Here is a 19,286-nt window from a genome sequence, read left to right on the forward strand (position 1 = left end):
GATCCTTTTACTGCTATTCCTTTGATAGCACATTATGCTTTGGAGTATTTTGTCCTCATCTTCATTCCAAACAAGTACATAATCCATTAGAGAATACAATACTAATTAGAAAATCTCTTGTTATAATATGTAGTGCAAACATGTCATACACTGAGTAATACAAATTTTGTTCACCATACTTTTTTTAACCTTTCAAGTAGAATGAGATATACATAATTATGTCTACCTTCCAAACCCCTCATCTCATGAAGGCATTTCCCACTTGGATTATTGCAGGTCTTCATACAAGGTGCTCCACATGGCTTGTAGTGCCACTCACATTCCCCTTGTGGATTATAGTAATCACAGAAGAGAGCTAGAAGAAGAAATGCCAGAAAAAAAAAAATCTCTGATGTTTTAGCTCTATACTGTTTCCATTTTGCTAGGTAAAAATCCAACGGGATCAGCATAACCTCATAAGTTGTGAACAATATCTCGTTTTATTGCTAATACAATACAATTGTTAAATTTCTAAAATGTTTTAACACCAATAAATATATTCATCATAGAACAGAGTTACACATTAAACATGAAAAATCAGTTGACTGAATCACAGATCTTAGCTAGCATACACTAGTTTTTATTTACAAGGAACCTCATGTAGACATATGGCAGTGTAATAAAATACCATATTTCACCAGTAGTATATCATGATTGTTAAGTTAATTAGACACTAATCACACTGCTTGTAAAATTATTAGCTGTGGTTTCATTTTACCAAGATAGTTGGGTAAATCAGTAGAAGACAATCTGCTTTGCTGGGGTTTTTTTCGAGTGTTTTTTTTTTTTTTTAAGCATACAGCTGTGTCTCTTAGAAATACAATTTTATCCTTCCTTTCTTGTTCTACTTTGTTTCCGTTTTTTCCCCCCTTCTGTTTTCTTTCTCTCTGAGCCCCTTAAAAAAGTAGTGGGTTGAAACTCACGACAAATGGATGGGGTTCTCCATGATATGCAGATGTCTAGCTCATTACATGCTTGAGCGTAGGCAGCTACTGCTGTGCAGAAACATTCACAGTCTCCTCCAGTGTCACAGGCACAAGCATCATCCACACATGCTTGGTAATATTCATTTGGTTCAACCTGATAGAGAAAACATTCAAGTTTTCATACCCTTGTCCTCTTTGCACTGTCCTAAAATAGCTGAATAAGATATCTGAAACTCATAGGTCTGTATGAGAGAAAGCTAAGAAACGAAGAAATAATGAGAATGCTTTGAGAAATCAAGAGGAAAATGTAGAATAAAGCTATTGCTAGTAAGCTGCAATATTAAAAACTGTTTGGTCTTGAGGACATTTGCAAAATACTGGTAATTGCTATAAGCTAGTAGAGAGTTATACATATTAGGTGGCTGATATTTGTATTAGTAGGAAATTATGCTGTTAGCAAATAAACATATCTTGAGATTTATCTACTCTTGCTCCTTCAATTAAAATAAACAAGCTAACCAACGAAAACAATAAAGTTCTTTAGTGTACTTGCTCAAGACAAAAGCTGAGAAAATAAAAGTGAAAGTATTTCTATGCAGGAACTTGGTCAAGCTTCACTTTGTCAAGCATGACAGAATGTACTTTAGAGTATTTTTTAATCTATTCCACATAAAAATGGATGTAATCATTTTGTCAAGAATTCAAGACTAAATTTTTCGTCATACCTGTGAGTGACACTTCGCAAACACTTCACTGGTGATGATGCTGCATTGCTTCTGTGCCCAGGCTTTCCTGTATGGGTTTGCAGTGCATGGATCCTGCGTACGATTGGCATTTGGGCAGCTAGAAGATACTTTCCAGCTATTGGCAAACTCCAGCACATTTCCTACCACAGACTGACTGCGAGTAGTGAAGTCATTATTTCCATTGCCATCATAGTTTCCACAAAGTCCGCAGACATGGCCCTGCATCAGGATAAACAAACAAAATGACAAAGATCAGTAAGGTACAATTTCTTAGTATCTGTGAGTAACAGACCTCAAGACAACTCTTATGTAACCATCTTATATAAGATTATTAATGCCTATTTAGTAACAGTGTTGGACATTTTCATAAAACACTTTTCAGGAAGAGATGTCTCTAGCTAGTTGTTAGAAAGAAGAAGTAGACTGATGGTTTTGTTCTAAGTACTGAGCTATTTAGTTTTAGCTGATCCTAAATATGTCTCTTCAGTGAGGGTTTTCCATGAAGAAAGCTGCTGATAAAGCTGCTGTTATGCCATTGCTGAATAATGTAATTTAAGGATAATGCATAGTACACAATTTAAGTCAACACAACAAGGATAATAATATGTGATTTCTGCTCTTCTGGTTTACAGCCTGAATTTCCACCCTCTTTCTTTGAGAGATAATATGACTATGTTACAGAAGTAATTTTATTCATGTTTTCACTTTTAAAGTATACCTGAAAGCTGGGACTAAGTTTGATGAATATACTGGTTTTCTTGTCCCACATGAGTATCAGACCAACAGTAGTATCAACCACCAGGTAGATGCCCATGGAACGGACTTGGAATGGCATTTTTCCTCCAGGTGTCCTCTGGATGACATCAGAGTGTCCATCACTGAGTACCAGCTCATAGTTCTAAGACAGGAGAAGAAAAAGTTAGAGGCCAATTTAAAAAGTCACTATTTTGTAGCTGTATATATTGACAGTAACTTCTTGAAATAATATCATCAAGAGGATCCTATTCAACAACCTCAGGTTAAGAAATTTCTTTGTAGATTTCCCACCTCTGCTTTCTAGAGCAGAAAGCAAAAAAGAGTCTAGTGACATTTTCATTATGTTGGAGGCCACTTCTCCTATGCAGTCTATCTAGGACAGCTTGTTCCATCCTTCTGGCACAACTAAAAGAAAATACTTACACCCAGGAAAACTTTAATAGACTTAGAGCAGGTAGTTCCTGTAGTACCACATGGAATGTTCTCAGTGATGACTCTGAAGGTTCCCTGGTTCATAGCTTGTTGACCGCAGTAGTTCTGAAACAGGAGAATGATATTCACTCTTTACTATATTGAAGGTATTTAGAGCAAAGGTATTTAGAGCAAAAATCTAGGCAAGACTCTGTTACCTGGACCAGAACATATTCACAGTCTCCTTCAAAATCAAAGCGTTTGCCATCAAAGGTGGTATAATGCCCATCTCCATAAACAGAACATGTTTCCAGGCAGGGTTCCTCAGAGCATTGCCATTTTCTGTTTCTACATGTACTAAACAAGACAAAAAGCACTCCAAATGTAAAAACTAGACAAATACACAATATAAATATAGGTACATTTCTGTATTTTAATGTGTGTTAAGATTCTAATGAAAAAATGAGGTTTGCTTATTCTCAAAAATGCAACATAGCTCAAGAACTATTGGAATTTATGCAAAGACTGGGTTACTTAATGTAATGAATCAACTGCATCAGAAGACACCAATTCTTTCACATTTCCAGATCCTGTTGGATCTATTGAAATGGAAGGATTTCCTTGGAAGAAAGAAGATTTTTTGACTTGAATGAACATGACAACATCAAAACCATGGTGTTTTTCTGACAACTTGCAATTTCTGGGCTGTGCCATTGAGAAAAATAGACAGAGCTTACTTTTTAGGCACTAAGTGCATTGTTTTCTGCAGGATTCCTTCCTAGAAATCTTGATACTGCTAGAGTGAAATTATGTTATTTGCTTAGATCTTAAGCTGTTCTATTTTTTTATTTCCAAAATATTATTTTTCAATATGCTCTTACCAGTTGTTACAGCCAACTCTGATTGATTCTCCTGGACTGTAGGAATTCCCGTTGTGAATACATGGACAGTCTTCTGGAGCAATGCAGCCACCTTTGCCATCCAACACTTGATCATGAGGACATACGCAGCCAGAGACACAGTGAGTTTTGTACTGTAAGGACCATAAAGAAAACATGTCTTGAAACATTCCCCTGGTGGAAGAGTCCAGCTGTAGCTGGTAATTGTAAGAGATATCTTGATTAATATATTTTCAACTAGGTATAAAGAGTCTGTACTTACACATTCCATATCTAGAGTCTGACAACTCTTCTGGCATCCTGCTCCTACCACATTTGCAGTGACATTGCCACAGTCAACATAAACCATAGGAGGCACACAGACTGAAAGAGAGGAAAAGCCATGAGAAATGTGAGACCAATCATGCATTTGTATCTTTGTGTTTCCAAGAAAAAATGGAAATACTCCTTTGTGAATTATGTGTACCTTAATGTGATGCATGTAGTGAGAGAGAAACCAAATATTGTTTTGATCTCATATTCACGTGGTTTTTGTGATTATGCTTGGACTACTCAATAAAATGAATTTTTATTTAGCTTCATGAAACTCTTCCTTTCAGAAAAACAGAACAAAGCAGGATAACAAATATCCTTGTTTACTTGTTTGGGCTTTTTTTTTTTTTTTGGTTGCTTTGGGGTTTTTTGCTTTTACATTTTAATTAAAATGTGAATAGTTTTCCTCTCACACTGAGTGAGGTGACTAAGTATCCTTTTACCCTGGTAACCCAGGGGGTTCTAACTTGTTTCAGCCACCTGAAAGGTAAGACAGTGTTTCTTTATATTTTGAGAATGTCCTCTACATTACAGAAGACCTCAGTTAATATTCTTGGTTGATTTCAGATTTGTACAATTTGCATCACTCTGAGGAGAATAAAGAAATTAAAAGAGTGATGGTAGAAAGGGAGAGTTAAAGAAAATCTTAAGTGATATGTTACCTGGTTCAGGCTTCTCTCCAATGCAGCTCAGCTTTCCATAGGCACAAGTGCTATAAAAAGCAAGGAATGGATATTTTAAAATTTTTTCTTGTTAAGTTTCAGCCTATTTCCCAATGAACTTGAAATAATGGAAAATTACTGTGCGATAAAACAAATTAGATGTGTCCTTTATAAATAGTTTGCACATTTAAAAATATTAATATTCTATATTAGAGTAGAACAAAATACAAGTAGATTCCATATAATTAAATGTTTTTTCTGTCTATATGCCTGGTTTAAAGCTGTCCTTCAGAATAGTTCAGATTTCCATATAATGGGAATAATCTGTAACAGGATTATCAGGCATCTTTCACCATGGAACAAGCCTTTTCCAGTCATGGGTAAGAAAAATGTGTGGAGGCAAGGGAGGAAGGGAGGCAGAGAGAAAGGGACAAGATGGGAGTTTGGCTGTTAGGAAAGGCTGACCCACCACAGGACTGTTTGTTGAATTCCTATAGTTATTTATTTACAATCTTCCAAACATGGGTAGCCCTAAGAATTTAGGAAGCTGTGATTTTTTAATTGAAAATTTTTGTTATAGAAATCATTTTGATTGGATTTCATTACATTTATATAGTTTCACGACTGCCTATATCCAATTCTTCACTTTTTTTTTTTTTACAAATCTCTTACCAGACAACACCATTATCATGAACAACTTCTCCAGAAGACAGAGGCGTTCCTTTGTAGTAACAAGGACAGCTAGAAGCAGGCACACATTTGCCACTGTCATCCATGTAGGTTCCATTTATGCAGGTACAGCCATCAACTGGGACAAACTTGATGCTGCATGTGACATCAGGCTCACTCAGAGCACGGCAGGTGGGCTGACAGGAATTGACACTGTAGGTGTACTTCAAGGACTTCGGACACAAGGTGGTGTATTTTGCTTGAGAGCAAGAAGGTGAGTCACATTTGTTGTTCATTCAAGAATCAACATAGGTATAAAGTATTTGAGATAAAGTATGTATGATAAACGTGGCATTTTATGTACACATACTTTACTGATGTCCCCAGTAGTGTAATTTTTTGTAGTACTAGAGCAAAATTTTCCCTTATAAATGTGTCATACATTTACCCATGTTAAAAAAAAGAACAAAGTTTGATTATATTATGACACAGTATGTTTCTTCCTGTATGTTTTTATACTTTTTGTCAAAATAAGTTGAGAAACACCCTACTTATTTTATTCCTATTGCAAAGGTATTGCTCTTCAGGTTTTTTCTGATGGTTCTGAGCAAGTAATCTAACAAAGCCTGTTTTTAACATTTCTCCTTGTTTGCTGTCTTTTATAGCATTCCTTTCCTACTCAGCTTCTTGAAAGTCAATGCTACACTTAACACAGTTTAACACAGTTTATTGTGGAATCCCTGAGAGCTCCTGTGTGGGGCCTTCTGGGTGACCATTTTCAAAAGGCAAAGGGATGTAAAACTTACTGCAGGCTTTGCTCCTCCATCCAGTGAGAATAACTCCTTTAGCAGCACAGGCTCTGACATAGCTGGAAAGGGCAGCACACATGCAGTCCTCACTCTTCTCACAGTTACACGTGTCAAACATACAGGTCTAGGAACAGAGGATGATATGATCACCAGAATGTCATGTCAAAACCATGGAATGCTGCAGTTTTTTAAGTGTGTTATGTTCATTAGAGGTTAAAGAGAGAGTAATCCACATGTATAAGCCTGATTTTCATTGAGCTCTTTCAAAAGAGATTATTTATGTGAAAAAAAGAGTAATTAGAGGTCCACTATTTTGAGCTATTTTTTCTTTTTATTTTTTCACATGTTGGCAGTTTTCCAACTACTTCAAATTTGTTGCCATTGTGCCATATATATTTAGAATAAATAGAGATTATTTGATGCCACCCAGCTTTTGGAGCTTTTGCCTAGGAGCCTGGGCTCTCTGCAGCAGAGGAACAAAGAATACAAGTTATTTGATGGGTTTCTATGCTGAGCAGGGATAATACAATATTATTAATTCCAGATTATGTTTATTGAGCATAATCTTACAAATTTCCAATAACAGGAAGGTTTTTTAAAGTACCCAGGGACTCTGGTACAGGGTTTCATCACCTTGAATTCCTAGAACATTTTCATTCACATCTTGTCTAATTCTCATTGTTGCTTTTTATGCACATTGCTTGCCTTGTCCTTGCATATATGCAAAAGCCTTCTGAGAGCAGTTCAGAGAAATTAAAGTGCCAGTTAAGACTCTGGCTAAAGCTTGCATTATATCTCTCAGAAGGGACAATTTTTATCCTTTGATAGGAAATCCAAACTCCTAACTTAGTCTTTAAATTTATGCCTAAAAATAGGTGCAGGAGGAATACACCTGTATGCTTAACCTCCAGGGAATAGAAAGATAGTTTCACAAAGGAAGAAATTTCATATTGTATAGATAAGAATGAACGCTTGGCTTTTAAAGAACTATGAATTCATCCCCTCACAACAGGCAAGCTACTCTCTCAGGTGTTAGTATCAGAAATCTGAGTCCTTTTCTCCTATATTGGATGGATTGAGTTAGAGCCAAATACCTTATGGTAAATTTCTGGATTCACTGTTGAGTGACATTCAGCAAAAGGTCCCGTGGTGTCAGAGAGCAGTCCACACCAGTGCTGAGCATACTGGTCTGTGAATTGAAAACATGGTAAGGATTTCTGTGGCAGTGCATTTGCAAAACTCTTGTCTCAACATAACTATACCTCCTCCAGAGAAATTACAGAAGCTTAACATTACAATATAATTAAGCTCTGCATTAGCTGAGGCACACAGTCTTTCACTTCCTCTAGGTAGAAGTATGAACTCTTCATAAACTGAATGTTTTCTAATTCATGATAATTGTCATGGAATAGACTAAAGATACCCCTAGCTGAATTTTAAAAAGGAAGGTTCACACTGTAAATTAAAACTATGCTAGTTCATCTCAGAAAACAGAAAAGTAGCTGGTGAATACTCAAGAATTATGTATTTTGTTGGCTGAAGTGCAGCTTGAATGCTTTCAGTCTCTGAACTGTAAGTCTGGTTCTTAGTTTAACAGTGGAAGTACTACAACCTTCAGAGGGGCCAGGCACAGCTGTGACAATTAGTCATTTCCAGGAATGAATCCCTAATATGCTGTATGGTTCTAGTTTCCCTTAGGTAAGTTGACTTGCTATCTTGATACTAGAAGTCTTCCATTAATTAATAACTAGTGAAATATTTTGGATCTTCAGATAGATTCCTTTGGATCAACTGAGGAAAATTGTGTGCATGTGCAAATAGTTCTGTTATCTTGGCTAAATGCTTGGTAGTTGATCAGCTTATTCCATCTTTGCATTTGAAAGGAGAATAGAAGAGATTGCTGAGCTTACCATTTTGTATGCTGACAGTGCAGGGGTCCTCAAAGGTATTTTTGGCATCAGGACAATCAGCCCGAGTTTTCCAAGTATTGCCAAAGGCAGCTGAAGTGCCCTCTATCACACCACTGGTGGTTTTGAAATCATCTGTCTGTACATCATTGAAGTTTCCACAGAGACCTGGAAGGAAGCAGATGGTCTGTGCAAGTCTCCTACAGGATGACAGGTGCTGGTGAAGGCACTTGTTAGGACAAGGTCACTCACCACAGGTCTGCCCTTTATGTGATGGGTCCAAGTCTATAAAAACTTGCATTAAAGGCACAAGTTGAACCTGTAGCTGAAGACCAAAAGTTGTTTGCAGAATTATGAAGAAAGATGAAGGCCTGAAGATGGTGACATTTGCTAGGGATATAAGGAAAAAAAATAGCTATAATTTCATTGGAGATGAGCAGTTGAAAATAATTGTTCATTACAGGAACAATATAATAGAGGAATTCTACAGCTGTGTTTGATATGATCCTAGCTTCTGAAGAACTGGGGGGAAAATAATCCTTACAGGATTTCAAATCCAGCACCAAAACAGTCTAACCTAAACACCTAAGCAACAAATGTATACAAAACCTCCACTTTCTGTCAGGTGTTTTAAAATGAGGGAAGAACACACACTTCTGTTGTTATTTAAAAAGTTGCCTTCGCTATAGCACTACTTATTTGAAGAGTCCAATGGAGTCTGGACCTATTCTGTCCATTCATGGTTTGATTTGTGTTCAGGTGCAGTAGTGTTTGAGAAGAACCAGCATGTGAGAAACTTCAGTGATGAATGTGCTTTCAGAACAAGGACAGGGGGAACACAGAACTAATGACTTGAGAAATTGGAGTCCCGTTGCATATCAGAATTTTTCTTTCCTCTCTTATGACAATGTTTGGATCTGAAAGTGTGCAATAACACAATTTGCTTGAACTAATTAGATGTTGCTAAATATAAACCATGATCTTACTGAAGTTATTAGTGTTGAATAGGCAAATCCTATTACATAAAAATGGGCGATAGTGCTCTATGGCAGTGCTCTGGGTTTGCTGCAGTGTAACCATAGGTAGAATTTATTTTTAGTTTAACTCATGTAATAACATTTTAAAAGAAAAATGAGAAATAGAAGTTTTTCAAAGGAACTTACCTGCTGAGAATGGTAACTGTGTGTAGATCATATTCACAAATACACTCCCAGAAGGCTGGATCATAATGTTCTGTCCACAAGAAAAGACAATTATTATCAAGCAGATAAGTTAAATACTTTCCAAATGTTTCCTATCCAATACTACTCAAGATAAAGGGAAAAAAATGGAGCAGGACTATGATGACATTCTGATTCCTGTACTATTTCTGTAATCTTTATTGCTGTGTTCCACTAACTGTCCAAGAGAGCAAAAACCAGAATTTATCTAAATAACAGAAAGCTAATGAGATCTTCTCTTCTAATGTGCTTACTTTACTACAAGAAAAATTAAGAATAATGTTCAAATTTGATAAAACAAAAAGGCAGTGCAAATTTCTTGTCTGTGCTGTTAGGTGTCATTTGCCTTGTCTGTTAATCTTAGAGAACATCCCTGTAGGATGTCAGGTGTGTACATCTGCTGCTCACCGTTTGTCCTCCGTTTAGGCTGATGGCTACACCCTTGAGGCACGTCTCAGTGTCAGTCAGGCCACACTTGTGGATGTCCCCCAACACTGTGAATTCATTGCTGTCACAGAGCTTGAGAAGAAAACCAAAGATATTGTTAAAAGGATTTTCTATATTGAAATAGTTATATAAAAAAAAATCACATGCAAATGAAATTCTTAGTAAAGCTAATCTGAACATTAAAATTTCCTCATGCATTAGCAAGACGAGTTCCTAATGTATAGGCAATACCTGTTTAGTATGCTAGAGCAGAAGGAGGAGTGCTTTTCTTGCCCACTGCTTATGAGGTTTACCAGAGGGACAAAAGATTGTTTCCAATGTCTTCTGCACTGAATAGATTATTCAAGACCCTGGTGATTTGTACATTCTTTAAATATCCTCTCATAGAAAATGAAACTAAAATTATTATTCAGGAAGTTAATGCATAAAGGTTCAGATTTCTACTCAGTTCTGATTTTCATAGGACTGTGTTCATCTTCAAAGTGTGCCTAATGGCCAAAACACAAGAGGGAAAGACTCAGAGAAGGCTGTGATTCTGAATGTGTCTTATCACTTTTTTTGGCATATTGAAGACTAAATTGAGGACAGCTGAGATGCATAATTATAGCAATCTAGAAATTCAGTATTACATTTTGGGGCTTTTTGTACAAATCAGGGGTTTTCCTCTGCCTCCAGAGACCCTGGGAATCTAATTTTACATGTTGGCACCAAAAGGAGGAGTTTAATGTGTAAGTCTGACCTATGCTGCCATTGTGCATCAAGGCAGTGCTTGTGAATCTTATCCAAAAGTTTCAATGATTAAAATCATTGAAACTTTTGGATAAGATTTCTAAATCATCTCATTCCAGCTCATTTCTAAGATTTTATGATTCTTTTGCTTGGTAACATTCAGATCGATCATGTCGATAACAGATTTTATTTAATATGAAGTCCTTATGAAAATAGTTTAGTCATTCAGTAAAAATAAACAATGAATACACCTAGGGTTATGAAATCTAATAAAAACTCAGTGCAAATCCTAAAAAATTATCAAAACCCACAAAAATACTACAATATTATTTAGCATAACCCTAACAGAAAAGCCCCTGAAATCCATTTAAGGGTGTTAACCCTATAATCATGTTAACCCTCAATGACTCAGAAAACTGATGTGTTTGCCAGAAGTTTTCATCAAAAAACATTATATGCAATAAAAACGTTTTCCTTTAGCAAGGATTGTGACGCATTTTTACCTTGGTTAGGACATAACTACAGTCTCCAAAGAAGGAATAGTATTTCTCATCAAATGTTGAAATGTGGGAACCTCCTTCAATACTGCAAGTCCCAGAGCACGACTGAGTGACACAAGACCATTCACCTCCAATACAGGTACTGAAATGAAGGAAGCATTCAGTAAAATCAGAGTAATGCAAGTGCAAACAAAATAAAAAGGCAATAAGAGCAGATGATATCTAGTTTTCCTCTTGAAACACTGATCACACTGTCAAAGAAAGCAGTATTGCTTAGAAATCTCAGACAAATATGGGGCAGGCACATTTATGTTAAGGTGATAACTTTCTATATATATTGTTGTTCATTTCCAATCTTTGGACAGAATTCAGTCCTGGTGAACTTGTAATCCATGTCAAATATTTTAAGTATTTATTGGAAAATAAATAAATAGGCAGGTGCAGTTGCAAACACTTATGCAGTAATACTTCAGTAATTATAGGGATAATAAAAAAATATATATTTGTCAAACATGACCCTCAAATGTGAACTCCCACACTAAATGGAACATGCCCCCAAATGTCATGATCTCCATAATATTTATATGAGCACATTTGCATTACACTGTAGGGCTGCAAAGGTATAGCACTAATTCACATTTTTAAACACCTCTGGTACTTGACTTTGATTATCTCCCTTCACTGGTATTTCTTGAAATTGAACAGGTGTTCAAAAACTCAAATTTTTGTTCCAAGTGTGAAGGGAAAACAGACATGAAAGCAACCTCTAAAGCAGTGTAATTATGGAACTTCAATTGGTAAGTAGTTGCTCATTTGTTTTTTAGGGGGAAATCAGTAAATATTCAGCTCATGCACAAAAAAACCCCAACTCAAAACCAAAAAAAAACCCCAAAAAAAACAGAAAGTGAGAAAATATTACCATGATCTGCATTTAGATGAGAAGGAGGCACCAGGAGCATAAGTTTCACCTTCATAGGTACAGTGGCATTCTCTGCGGGGAATGCAGCCGGCACCATTAACATCATCAAATACCATTCCTAGGGAAAGAAAGGGTCTGTTATTTATTCTGTGCACTGCAGAACTTGCCTTTGAACACATATCTAGCAGATGCCTGAGACTATGTACTGTTTCTGCTGTGCTTTAAAATAATAGAATGCAAGCTATGTGGAGATTGAAGGGCTATATTCCATTGAAATCTATTTAAAAATCTTAGCGTGATCAAAAGGGACCTCTAGGAAAATCCCTTTCTGTTATGGATTTCATTAGAATGGAATTAGGATTAAAACTATTAGGTAATGAGCTGAAATAGATGAATCATTTATAAGACTGCCCAGGGACATATCTGTACAGTAAGTATTTCTATGCCCAGAGACAGAGGATTGCCTTAGAGAAGTCAATGCTACTACACAAACAAGTGATGGTGAATTCTGTGAGACATCATGGGGATGGGCAGAACAGCTGCAAGGGGTGAAGCTCCTGTGATATACAGTCACAACAGCAACAAAAAGTTACACACAGAAGTATGCACAAAGAATACATCTGTCTTGTACTGATATGCAGTTCTTGTGTATAATTCTCTGAAGGACCAGATCTAACACACTGCCTAGTGCTTTGTCAACTCCTTGTTGTTTAAACATATAACACTTAACAAGAAGGATTTGGTCATTTGTGGAACCAGATGTAGCTTTGCTAGCAGCAGGAGTTATGATTGCATGCAAAATCTGCTTAAACATTTTATACTTTCTGTAAACTGAGTTTGAATGCTGAGAATAGAAGACTCTGCTGTTGTTAGGAGCAAATTATCTTATTCTAAGTTCAGTGATTTTATATATATACATAAAAAGTATATATATAAGGAATATTTGTTGTTTAAAAGGCCATATTTAGTAATTTGAATAGAAATAGTGCATCCAGGGGAGAAATGTAGCAATTACTTCCATGATAATCACGCTGATGATGTGATGGGAATGATCCAGAGTAAGAAAGTTATGAAATGTGTACAGGTGAGTACTCTAGGGTGGTTGGTATGAGAAAAGAGCAGGAAATGAGCTTGCCTGGAGGACAGACACAGCCATCTGTACAGTGATCTTCACAAAGTGCAGATCGTTCCGGGTTGCTGCACGTATCGGAGCAGGGAGAGCCACACTCATGGTATTGCATGTTGAATGGACATGATTTGGCTAAAAGTAAAAAGAGTATTATAAAGCTGACTTTTCATTTAAAAGCTGGAGAAAACTTTTTTTTTTTTTTTTTTTTGCAATTTAGGTTGTTTTCTGTCAAGCTATGACAGGGTATCCTGATCCAAGCAGAGGCTGAAACATTTTAGATTTTCTGATTCATATTGAAAACCCCCTAATCTTCCATATTCCTAAAGTCTTGTGTGTGACCAGGTAAAAACTGATTTCCTTATAAGTGCATGCAATTTTAAACTGTCTTCTTCAGGAAAAAAAACCTCACATATGTGAAGTTTGCTAGATGTGTAAGCACAGGTGGAGGTCCCTTCCCGAGATACTCACGGCACAGGTCTGAGGTTCTCCAGTTCTGGGGCTGTCCACCTGCATGAGCACACTGCCGGGAGTACTCAGCAAAGGTGTTGCACATGCAGAAGTCAGCCATAGAGCTGTCACAGTGGCACAGGTCTTGTATGCAAGTTTCAATGTAGTCCTGGACATTCACAAGCATGTTACAACTTGTAAATGCTTTGCTGGTCAATACTGTCTCACAGATAGAGGCCTAGGAAGGAAAAGAGAGAAGGTAAACAAAGCGTTAAGAACATATGAAAATAATTATTTAAGGCATGGAGCAGAAAAAAAAAAAAATCAAAGATTGATCTGGTCCAGAAACCCTTCCAACAGTATCCATAAGCTGATATTTAAGGAAAAATATAACAATAGGGCAAAACCACATGGAACTTCATTGAATAACTCTAGTAGCTTCCATATCCTTAGTTACCCTCAACTCAGGTCACTTCCCAAGCATTATATAATTTTTTAATATAAAGATATCCTCAGTAATTTTCTCTTTCAGGAAAATATGCAGTCTTCTTGTGGAAGGGGAATGCAAATTTTTGGCATTCACCTTAGCAAAGAATTCAATATGAAATTAAGAATATTTTTCTTTTGAGACCTACAGCTGAGTCATATTCATGCTCTATTTTTTTCTCTCTTCTAAAAAGTTTTTTTCCAAAGACAGAGAATGTATTCATAGTGAGAAAACAAATTTTGAGAGATGTTCTTACAAATTCTCTTGAGCAGTTCATCAGAGAAGTAGGAGGAATAGGATCATCACATTGCTCTGTGGGTCCATCCATCTTCTGCCTATTACCATACTGTATGGGGGTCAGTTTTGTCTCTGTAAAAAACAGTTCAAATATTAGAATAATGCTTACTAAGTTTTGCATGGAGTTATTTTCTTTTGTAACACTACCTGCTATGACATGAACAGTCATATTACCAAAAAATATATAATATAAATAAATATTTTATATATATATATATCACTAAAATATGAAGGGGGAAATATGAACAGTATATATAAAAAACTGGATCCTAACTACTGAAAACAAGTAGAAATTTTTATGTGGCAGGTCTTAAAATATCTAACAGTGATGGAAGTAGTCTAATTACATCTCAAAGTCCCGACTTTGCACAACTGACATCACAGGAATACATGAAGAAGAAAAAGAAAGCACCAGTACTTAATAATGCTTATTATTACTTACTCCCTGAAATAAATTCATTGCTGACTGGAATTCCATTGAAGTCCCCACAAAGTCCACAAGTTTGATTGGCATATTTTTTATCTAGTTCCACCTTAAAAAAAAAAAAAAAGAGGAAGGAAGTTTATAGAAATGGCAGTCTTGATTCTTGATGGTTAGGATCACAGCCTATACCAGTACTGCTTATTGCTTCTGAGCTGAGCTTGGTGGGGAAAAAGTGGGAATTTGAGAGAAGACAGAACAAGACACTAAAAATGGACACAAATCCAGAAGTAACTAATGCCTGCCTGGCTGTAATACTGCAAAGGTGTAAGCAGACTATTTTCAAAATACAGACTTTTTGCTGTGTTTTGAATGTTTTCTTACCAGGAGGGCATCTTGTCCATTCCAAAGGAAGGTCAGTCCCAACTTGGCAGAAACTTTCAAATAGTTGTTACTTCTCTCTATAAAGACTCCCATATGGCTGTAGGGCATCTGGACCCTGGGGAAAGATCATCATAAGTCAGCAGGGGTAGGGACAGAATATCCATTGAATGTTCATAATGATATCCTGTCTCATTCTCTTTGAGAATTTTCAACACGTATCTGTGAAGAAATTAGAGCAGTAACTACTACAGACAACACAGGTTTTTAATATTTTGTCCATTTCCTATGCATTGCCTCTCATTGTGCAAATGGATCAGCCTTACTTTCCCTGTTGTTCCTTTTGGCTTTTCCATTAAGGGTGTTTTGCTGGGTAAAATGTTAGCATAGGTCTGTGGTTGTATTTTTCAAAAAAGTGCTGGGGGGCTCTGTTTTGCAGCCAGTGTGCTTCAGGATATTGCTATTTACTCCTTGAAGCATTTGCTAATAAAGGGATAGACTCCAGGCTTTCTGTGGCATGAGTGCCATTCAGGAAGCTGTACCCAAGATAACCTTTAGACCAGTTCACTGTACATAGCTGCCATAGCAGACAACTCACTGTGGGATAGCTGCCCAATATTTACCTGGCATTTTGGGTAGGTTTCACACCCTATGCCAAAGTCAGTGCTATAATTACTACATAGATAGCAAGTTTGCAGAACAGATAATTTTAAATTAATTCAGGTACAAGCTGAAGAGCAGTCACTGCTTTACTGCACACTGTTCAGTACAAGAACAAAAGCTGTCAAAAATTCCTTGTAGAGATTCTGCTGTGGTAAAGTTAATGGAAACTACTAACTCCAAGGGTGTAAAGAATGCAGCTCATAGATTTAATTGCATCCATACACTATTGTAGCAGTGGGACAGCATATTGGATACAGCTCATCTGAACAAAACAGCCGTGGGGATAATCTGCACAAGTGACACTTAACTTGCTGTCAAGCCCTCCTTTGTTTTTGTTACTACCTCAGGAAGGACCCGAGCCCCCCCACTGCTTGGGAGCAATGATGAAATGAGGGAAAGGGACACTTGCTCAAAGAGCCCACTGGGAACAAAGTAGGAACATACAGTTTGTTGTCGAGCAGGACAGAGCTGGGGGTCAGTTCGATCACTACTCCTTCCAGCTTCATGATGACGTGAGTGATCACAGTAGCATTTTCCACCATTGCACGCCTAATCTGGATGTTGAAGTCCTCATAGGAAGACTTGCAGTTGGATGCAAAGATGTAATTGCAGACCCCAGGGAAGTAAAAGATGTCCCCATCAAAGGTCTTGAAGTGGAAGTTACCCCATGTGCTGCAAACACGGCCATTGTGATAGGGGTTGCCAGCTGTGGATTCAAAATAAGCAATAAGAATTTTCTGTAGTTTTTTTGTAATACCCTCCGTGTAGATGTTTTATCCCTCCTGCTTCTTTCACCAGTCTCTTTCCAAAAAGCTCATATTTTTTTCTGTTTTGTCAAGCTATTTGTTTGTCATTATTTATTTATTTCAGTTGCTTTTTGTGCTTAATCAGTTTTGCATAGGGATATAGGGACTAGGATCAAAAGAGACCTCTGGGGTCACTAGATCCAGTGCTCTAGTTCTGATTACTGCCCTATGCCATATATCCTTTCCTAAATGTATGGAGTCTTCAAGTTTCACCAGAAAACCATATAAAAGCTAGTTTAAAACTAGCTGATACTCCTACTTGGGAAGCCCACTCGTACCCACAACTTCTAAATGGCTGGAAGACTTTTGTCAACATCATCTGAAACATATTCCTGTCCCATATATCCCATGTCCTTGGTTGTTCTTGTACCAAAATTACAAGAACAACCTTGAAGGGGTTCCACCTCCCTACTCCTCTCCCAGCCCATTTTAGAAAGCTCTTCTTTCTTTTCAGTCTTCCTTTCCTTGCAAGGATACTCTCTATAATCCCTTATCTTCCCCATCCCTTTCCACATTTACTCTCAGCCTGCTTGAATTGTACCCTCTTCCTTGGATAAGGTGTCTCAACAGTTTTCAGCACACTAGTATTTTCCTCTCTTTACTGGAAACATATAATACCAGGGAAAAACATGTACAATAGGTATACATGTTTAAATGTATATATTAAATTTTTTTCTTACAGCTGCATCATAGAGCAGTGAGTCAAAAGCACTGGATTCACATTTAGATTATCTCTGTTACCTGATTAATTAATTCTCTGTTAAGTTTTTGGTTTATGATGCTAAAGGTTCTTACACAATTTATCGATTTTTTTTTCAGTCACTCCATGCTCTTTGTCATTAACAAGGGCACAGATATCTGAGCCATGACATTGCTTAACTTACCCTTTACTTTCAGTGCATTTGGAAAAGGTGGAATGATTGTCACTCCTTGGGATTTGAAAGCTGGTAGAAAATAGAAAGGAGAAAAAATGGCCAGGTTTAATCTTTTCTGAATTCCTAGAATATGGGTAGAGATTGCCTAGTCTTTTTAGTGAATATTTCCTACTACTAGTTACGCTCTAGTGGAAAGTTTCCACAAGGTTTTATTGGTGGTTTTTACACAATGCTTTGTGTTCTGTCTTTCTATAAATTTCACTAACAGCTAAATTGCACAGACTGTACTACTTTCTTCCACCATTTGTTCAAGACTCCCATCTGATGCTGGGCCTGATACTCTGAACTCAAAAGGAGCAATATGATCCTCAGAGAACTGTATTGTAATACTGATTACAACAGCTATTTTTAAATAACCTGTGGCACACATTTTGCAGGGCAGACTTAATGATCAATTATTTCAGCCTGTCATTACTAATACAACCGTCAGCTTTGGATCCTTCCACCCTTAGTTTGCACTGTCCAGTTATGTTTCATGCAGGATCTTGTAGCACTTAATTATTCTAATGTTTAAGGTAGTTACAGCTTTCTTATTCTCTTGTGAGTGATGCAGTCATCTTGACATAGTGTAAAAAAATGTGCCTTTAATTACCTACTATCAAGTACCTTTGTGATATGTATGTAAACACACACCTCTTCTGAAAGTACACTTTTAGATATAAGTTATGTACCTTTTGTGAAGTCAAAGATTAGATAACTGTATAATATCAGTAGAGCAGATCCACTGGGCCAGATCTCAGAGGAAATTCCCAAGTTTAGAGCAGTCAGAGCTTGTCTGAAAACTGGATATATTTTACAGAGGGCTTCTCTTTTATTGTGTGTGGTATGTGTGTAGCTAGGAATCAAAATATTCTCGTAATCTTACTGTTTACCACCTTTATGCATAAAAAACCTTACAAAGAGATCAGCATAAAAATACCTACATTTTTGTCGCTGCAGGAGAGATGGAGAAACATACTCTGATTTTGTTGGTTGTTCACCACCCTGGGCTTGAACTGGATCAAGAAGAGTAGTAAAGGAAATGTGAATGTCTAATTTTCTTGAATCCCCTCATAATGTCTCAATTATATCTGTTTAAATGTGCATCATTCCGTATATCAAAAATCAAAGACACATTTATGTACAAGAGGCCAGAAATGCATCAGGACCCATGCTACATGCAATGATGGCCAAACACCACTCCTTCAGCCTTTTCCTTTTTTAATTTTTTGGGTAATAAATTACTGCAGGGAAGCCATCAAAAACATGCCTGTGGTGATTTGAGCAGGTCCTTGTTCTGTCACAGTATACCCCTGGATTCCCTTAGAAGCTTTTCAGATAAAATACCTAAATTTCTTAGGTTTTATGATCACTCTGTACTTTAAGCATTAGTAAAACCTTTTTTTCTAGCTAGATGGCTTTCAAATAAGTCCCTTTTGTACATGAAGAATTCACTTTAGGGTTAGAGGACTGATCTTTGTCAAAGCCGAAGTTACTCTGTATTTTCTAGTTTCAAGCATTCATTGTAATAAGCCACAGAAGGAAAATAAATGCAAAAGCCACACCATGGAAATAGGTCTTTCCAATAGATACATTTGTGCCTGTTGATTTTGCCCCAAAGCAAAGAAACCATTTTTCATTCCATTCCAGTGCAGCATCAGAATTAGAATGCATGCATTATCCAGATGGGCTTTCAATGCTCTCACTGTTTAGTGAGAGTTCATCAGAGGGCAGGCTGAGGTGAAGACTATTCTGGCCAGAGAAAAGTGCGAGGGGAGGTTCACCCCCTG

General features: G+C 37.0%; 1 protein-coding gene across 1 annotated transcript in view; it reads right to left on the reverse strand.

The window, feature by feature from the left end:
* LOC118687323 (mucin-5AC-like) overlaps nucleotides 1-19,286 on the reverse strand; it is a 47,629-nt gene that overhangs the window by 27,177 nt on the left and 1,166 nt on the right. Inside the window, exons 2-26 of the mRNA XM_036384247.1 lie at nucleotides 17,467-17,526; nucleotides 16,221-16,482; nucleotides 15,117-15,231; nucleotides 14,754-14,844; nucleotides 14,271-14,383; nucleotides 13,549-13,765; nucleotides 13,087-13,212; nucleotides 11,952-12,069; nucleotides 11,036-11,174; nucleotides 9,765-9,875; nucleotides 9,300-9,369; nucleotides 8,389-8,526; nucleotides 8,140-8,304; nucleotides 7,324-7,418; nucleotides 6,227-6,353; nucleotides 5,424-5,679; nucleotides 4,752-4,801; nucleotides 4,040-4,140; nucleotides 3,760-3,911; nucleotides 3,097-3,235; nucleotides 2,891-3,004; nucleotides 2,430-2,609; nucleotides 1,691-1,930; nucleotides 963-1,119; nucleotides 227-355 (exon numbers count right to left, since the gene is read on the reverse strand). Coding sequence (XP_036240140.1) covers nucleotides 227-355; nucleotides 963-1,119; nucleotides 1,691-1,930; nucleotides 2,430-2,609; nucleotides 2,891-3,004; nucleotides 3,097-3,235; nucleotides 3,760-3,911; nucleotides 4,040-4,140; nucleotides 4,752-4,801; nucleotides 5,424-5,679; nucleotides 6,227-6,353; nucleotides 7,324-7,418; nucleotides 8,140-8,304; nucleotides 8,389-8,526; nucleotides 9,300-9,369; nucleotides 9,765-9,875; nucleotides 11,036-11,174; nucleotides 11,952-12,069; nucleotides 13,087-13,212; nucleotides 13,549-13,765; nucleotides 14,271-14,383; nucleotides 14,754-14,844; nucleotides 15,117-15,231; nucleotides 16,221-16,482; nucleotides 17,467-17,526 — 3,465 coding nt within the window. The remainder of the gene's footprint in view (nucleotides 1-226; nucleotides 356-962; nucleotides 1,120-1,690; nucleotides 1,931-2,429; nucleotides 2,610-2,890; nucleotides 3,005-3,096; nucleotides 3,236-3,759; nucleotides 3,912-4,039; nucleotides 4,141-4,751; nucleotides 4,802-5,423; nucleotides 5,680-6,226; nucleotides 6,354-7,323; nucleotides 7,419-8,139; nucleotides 8,305-8,388; nucleotides 8,527-9,299; nucleotides 9,370-9,764; nucleotides 9,876-11,035; nucleotides 11,175-11,951; nucleotides 12,070-13,086; nucleotides 13,213-13,548; nucleotides 13,766-14,270; nucleotides 14,384-14,753; nucleotides 14,845-15,116; nucleotides 15,232-16,220; nucleotides 16,483-17,466; nucleotides 17,527-19,286) is intronic.

Source organism: Molothrus ater, chromosome 6 (assembly GCF_012460135.2).
Source record: "Molothrus ater isolate BHLD 08-10-18 breed brown headed cowbird chromosome 6, BPBGC_Mater_1.1, whole genome shotgun sequence".
In the NCBI taxonomy this organism is placed as follows: domain Eukaryota; kingdom Metazoa; phylum Chordata; class Aves; order Passeriformes; family Icteridae; genus Molothrus; species Molothrus ater.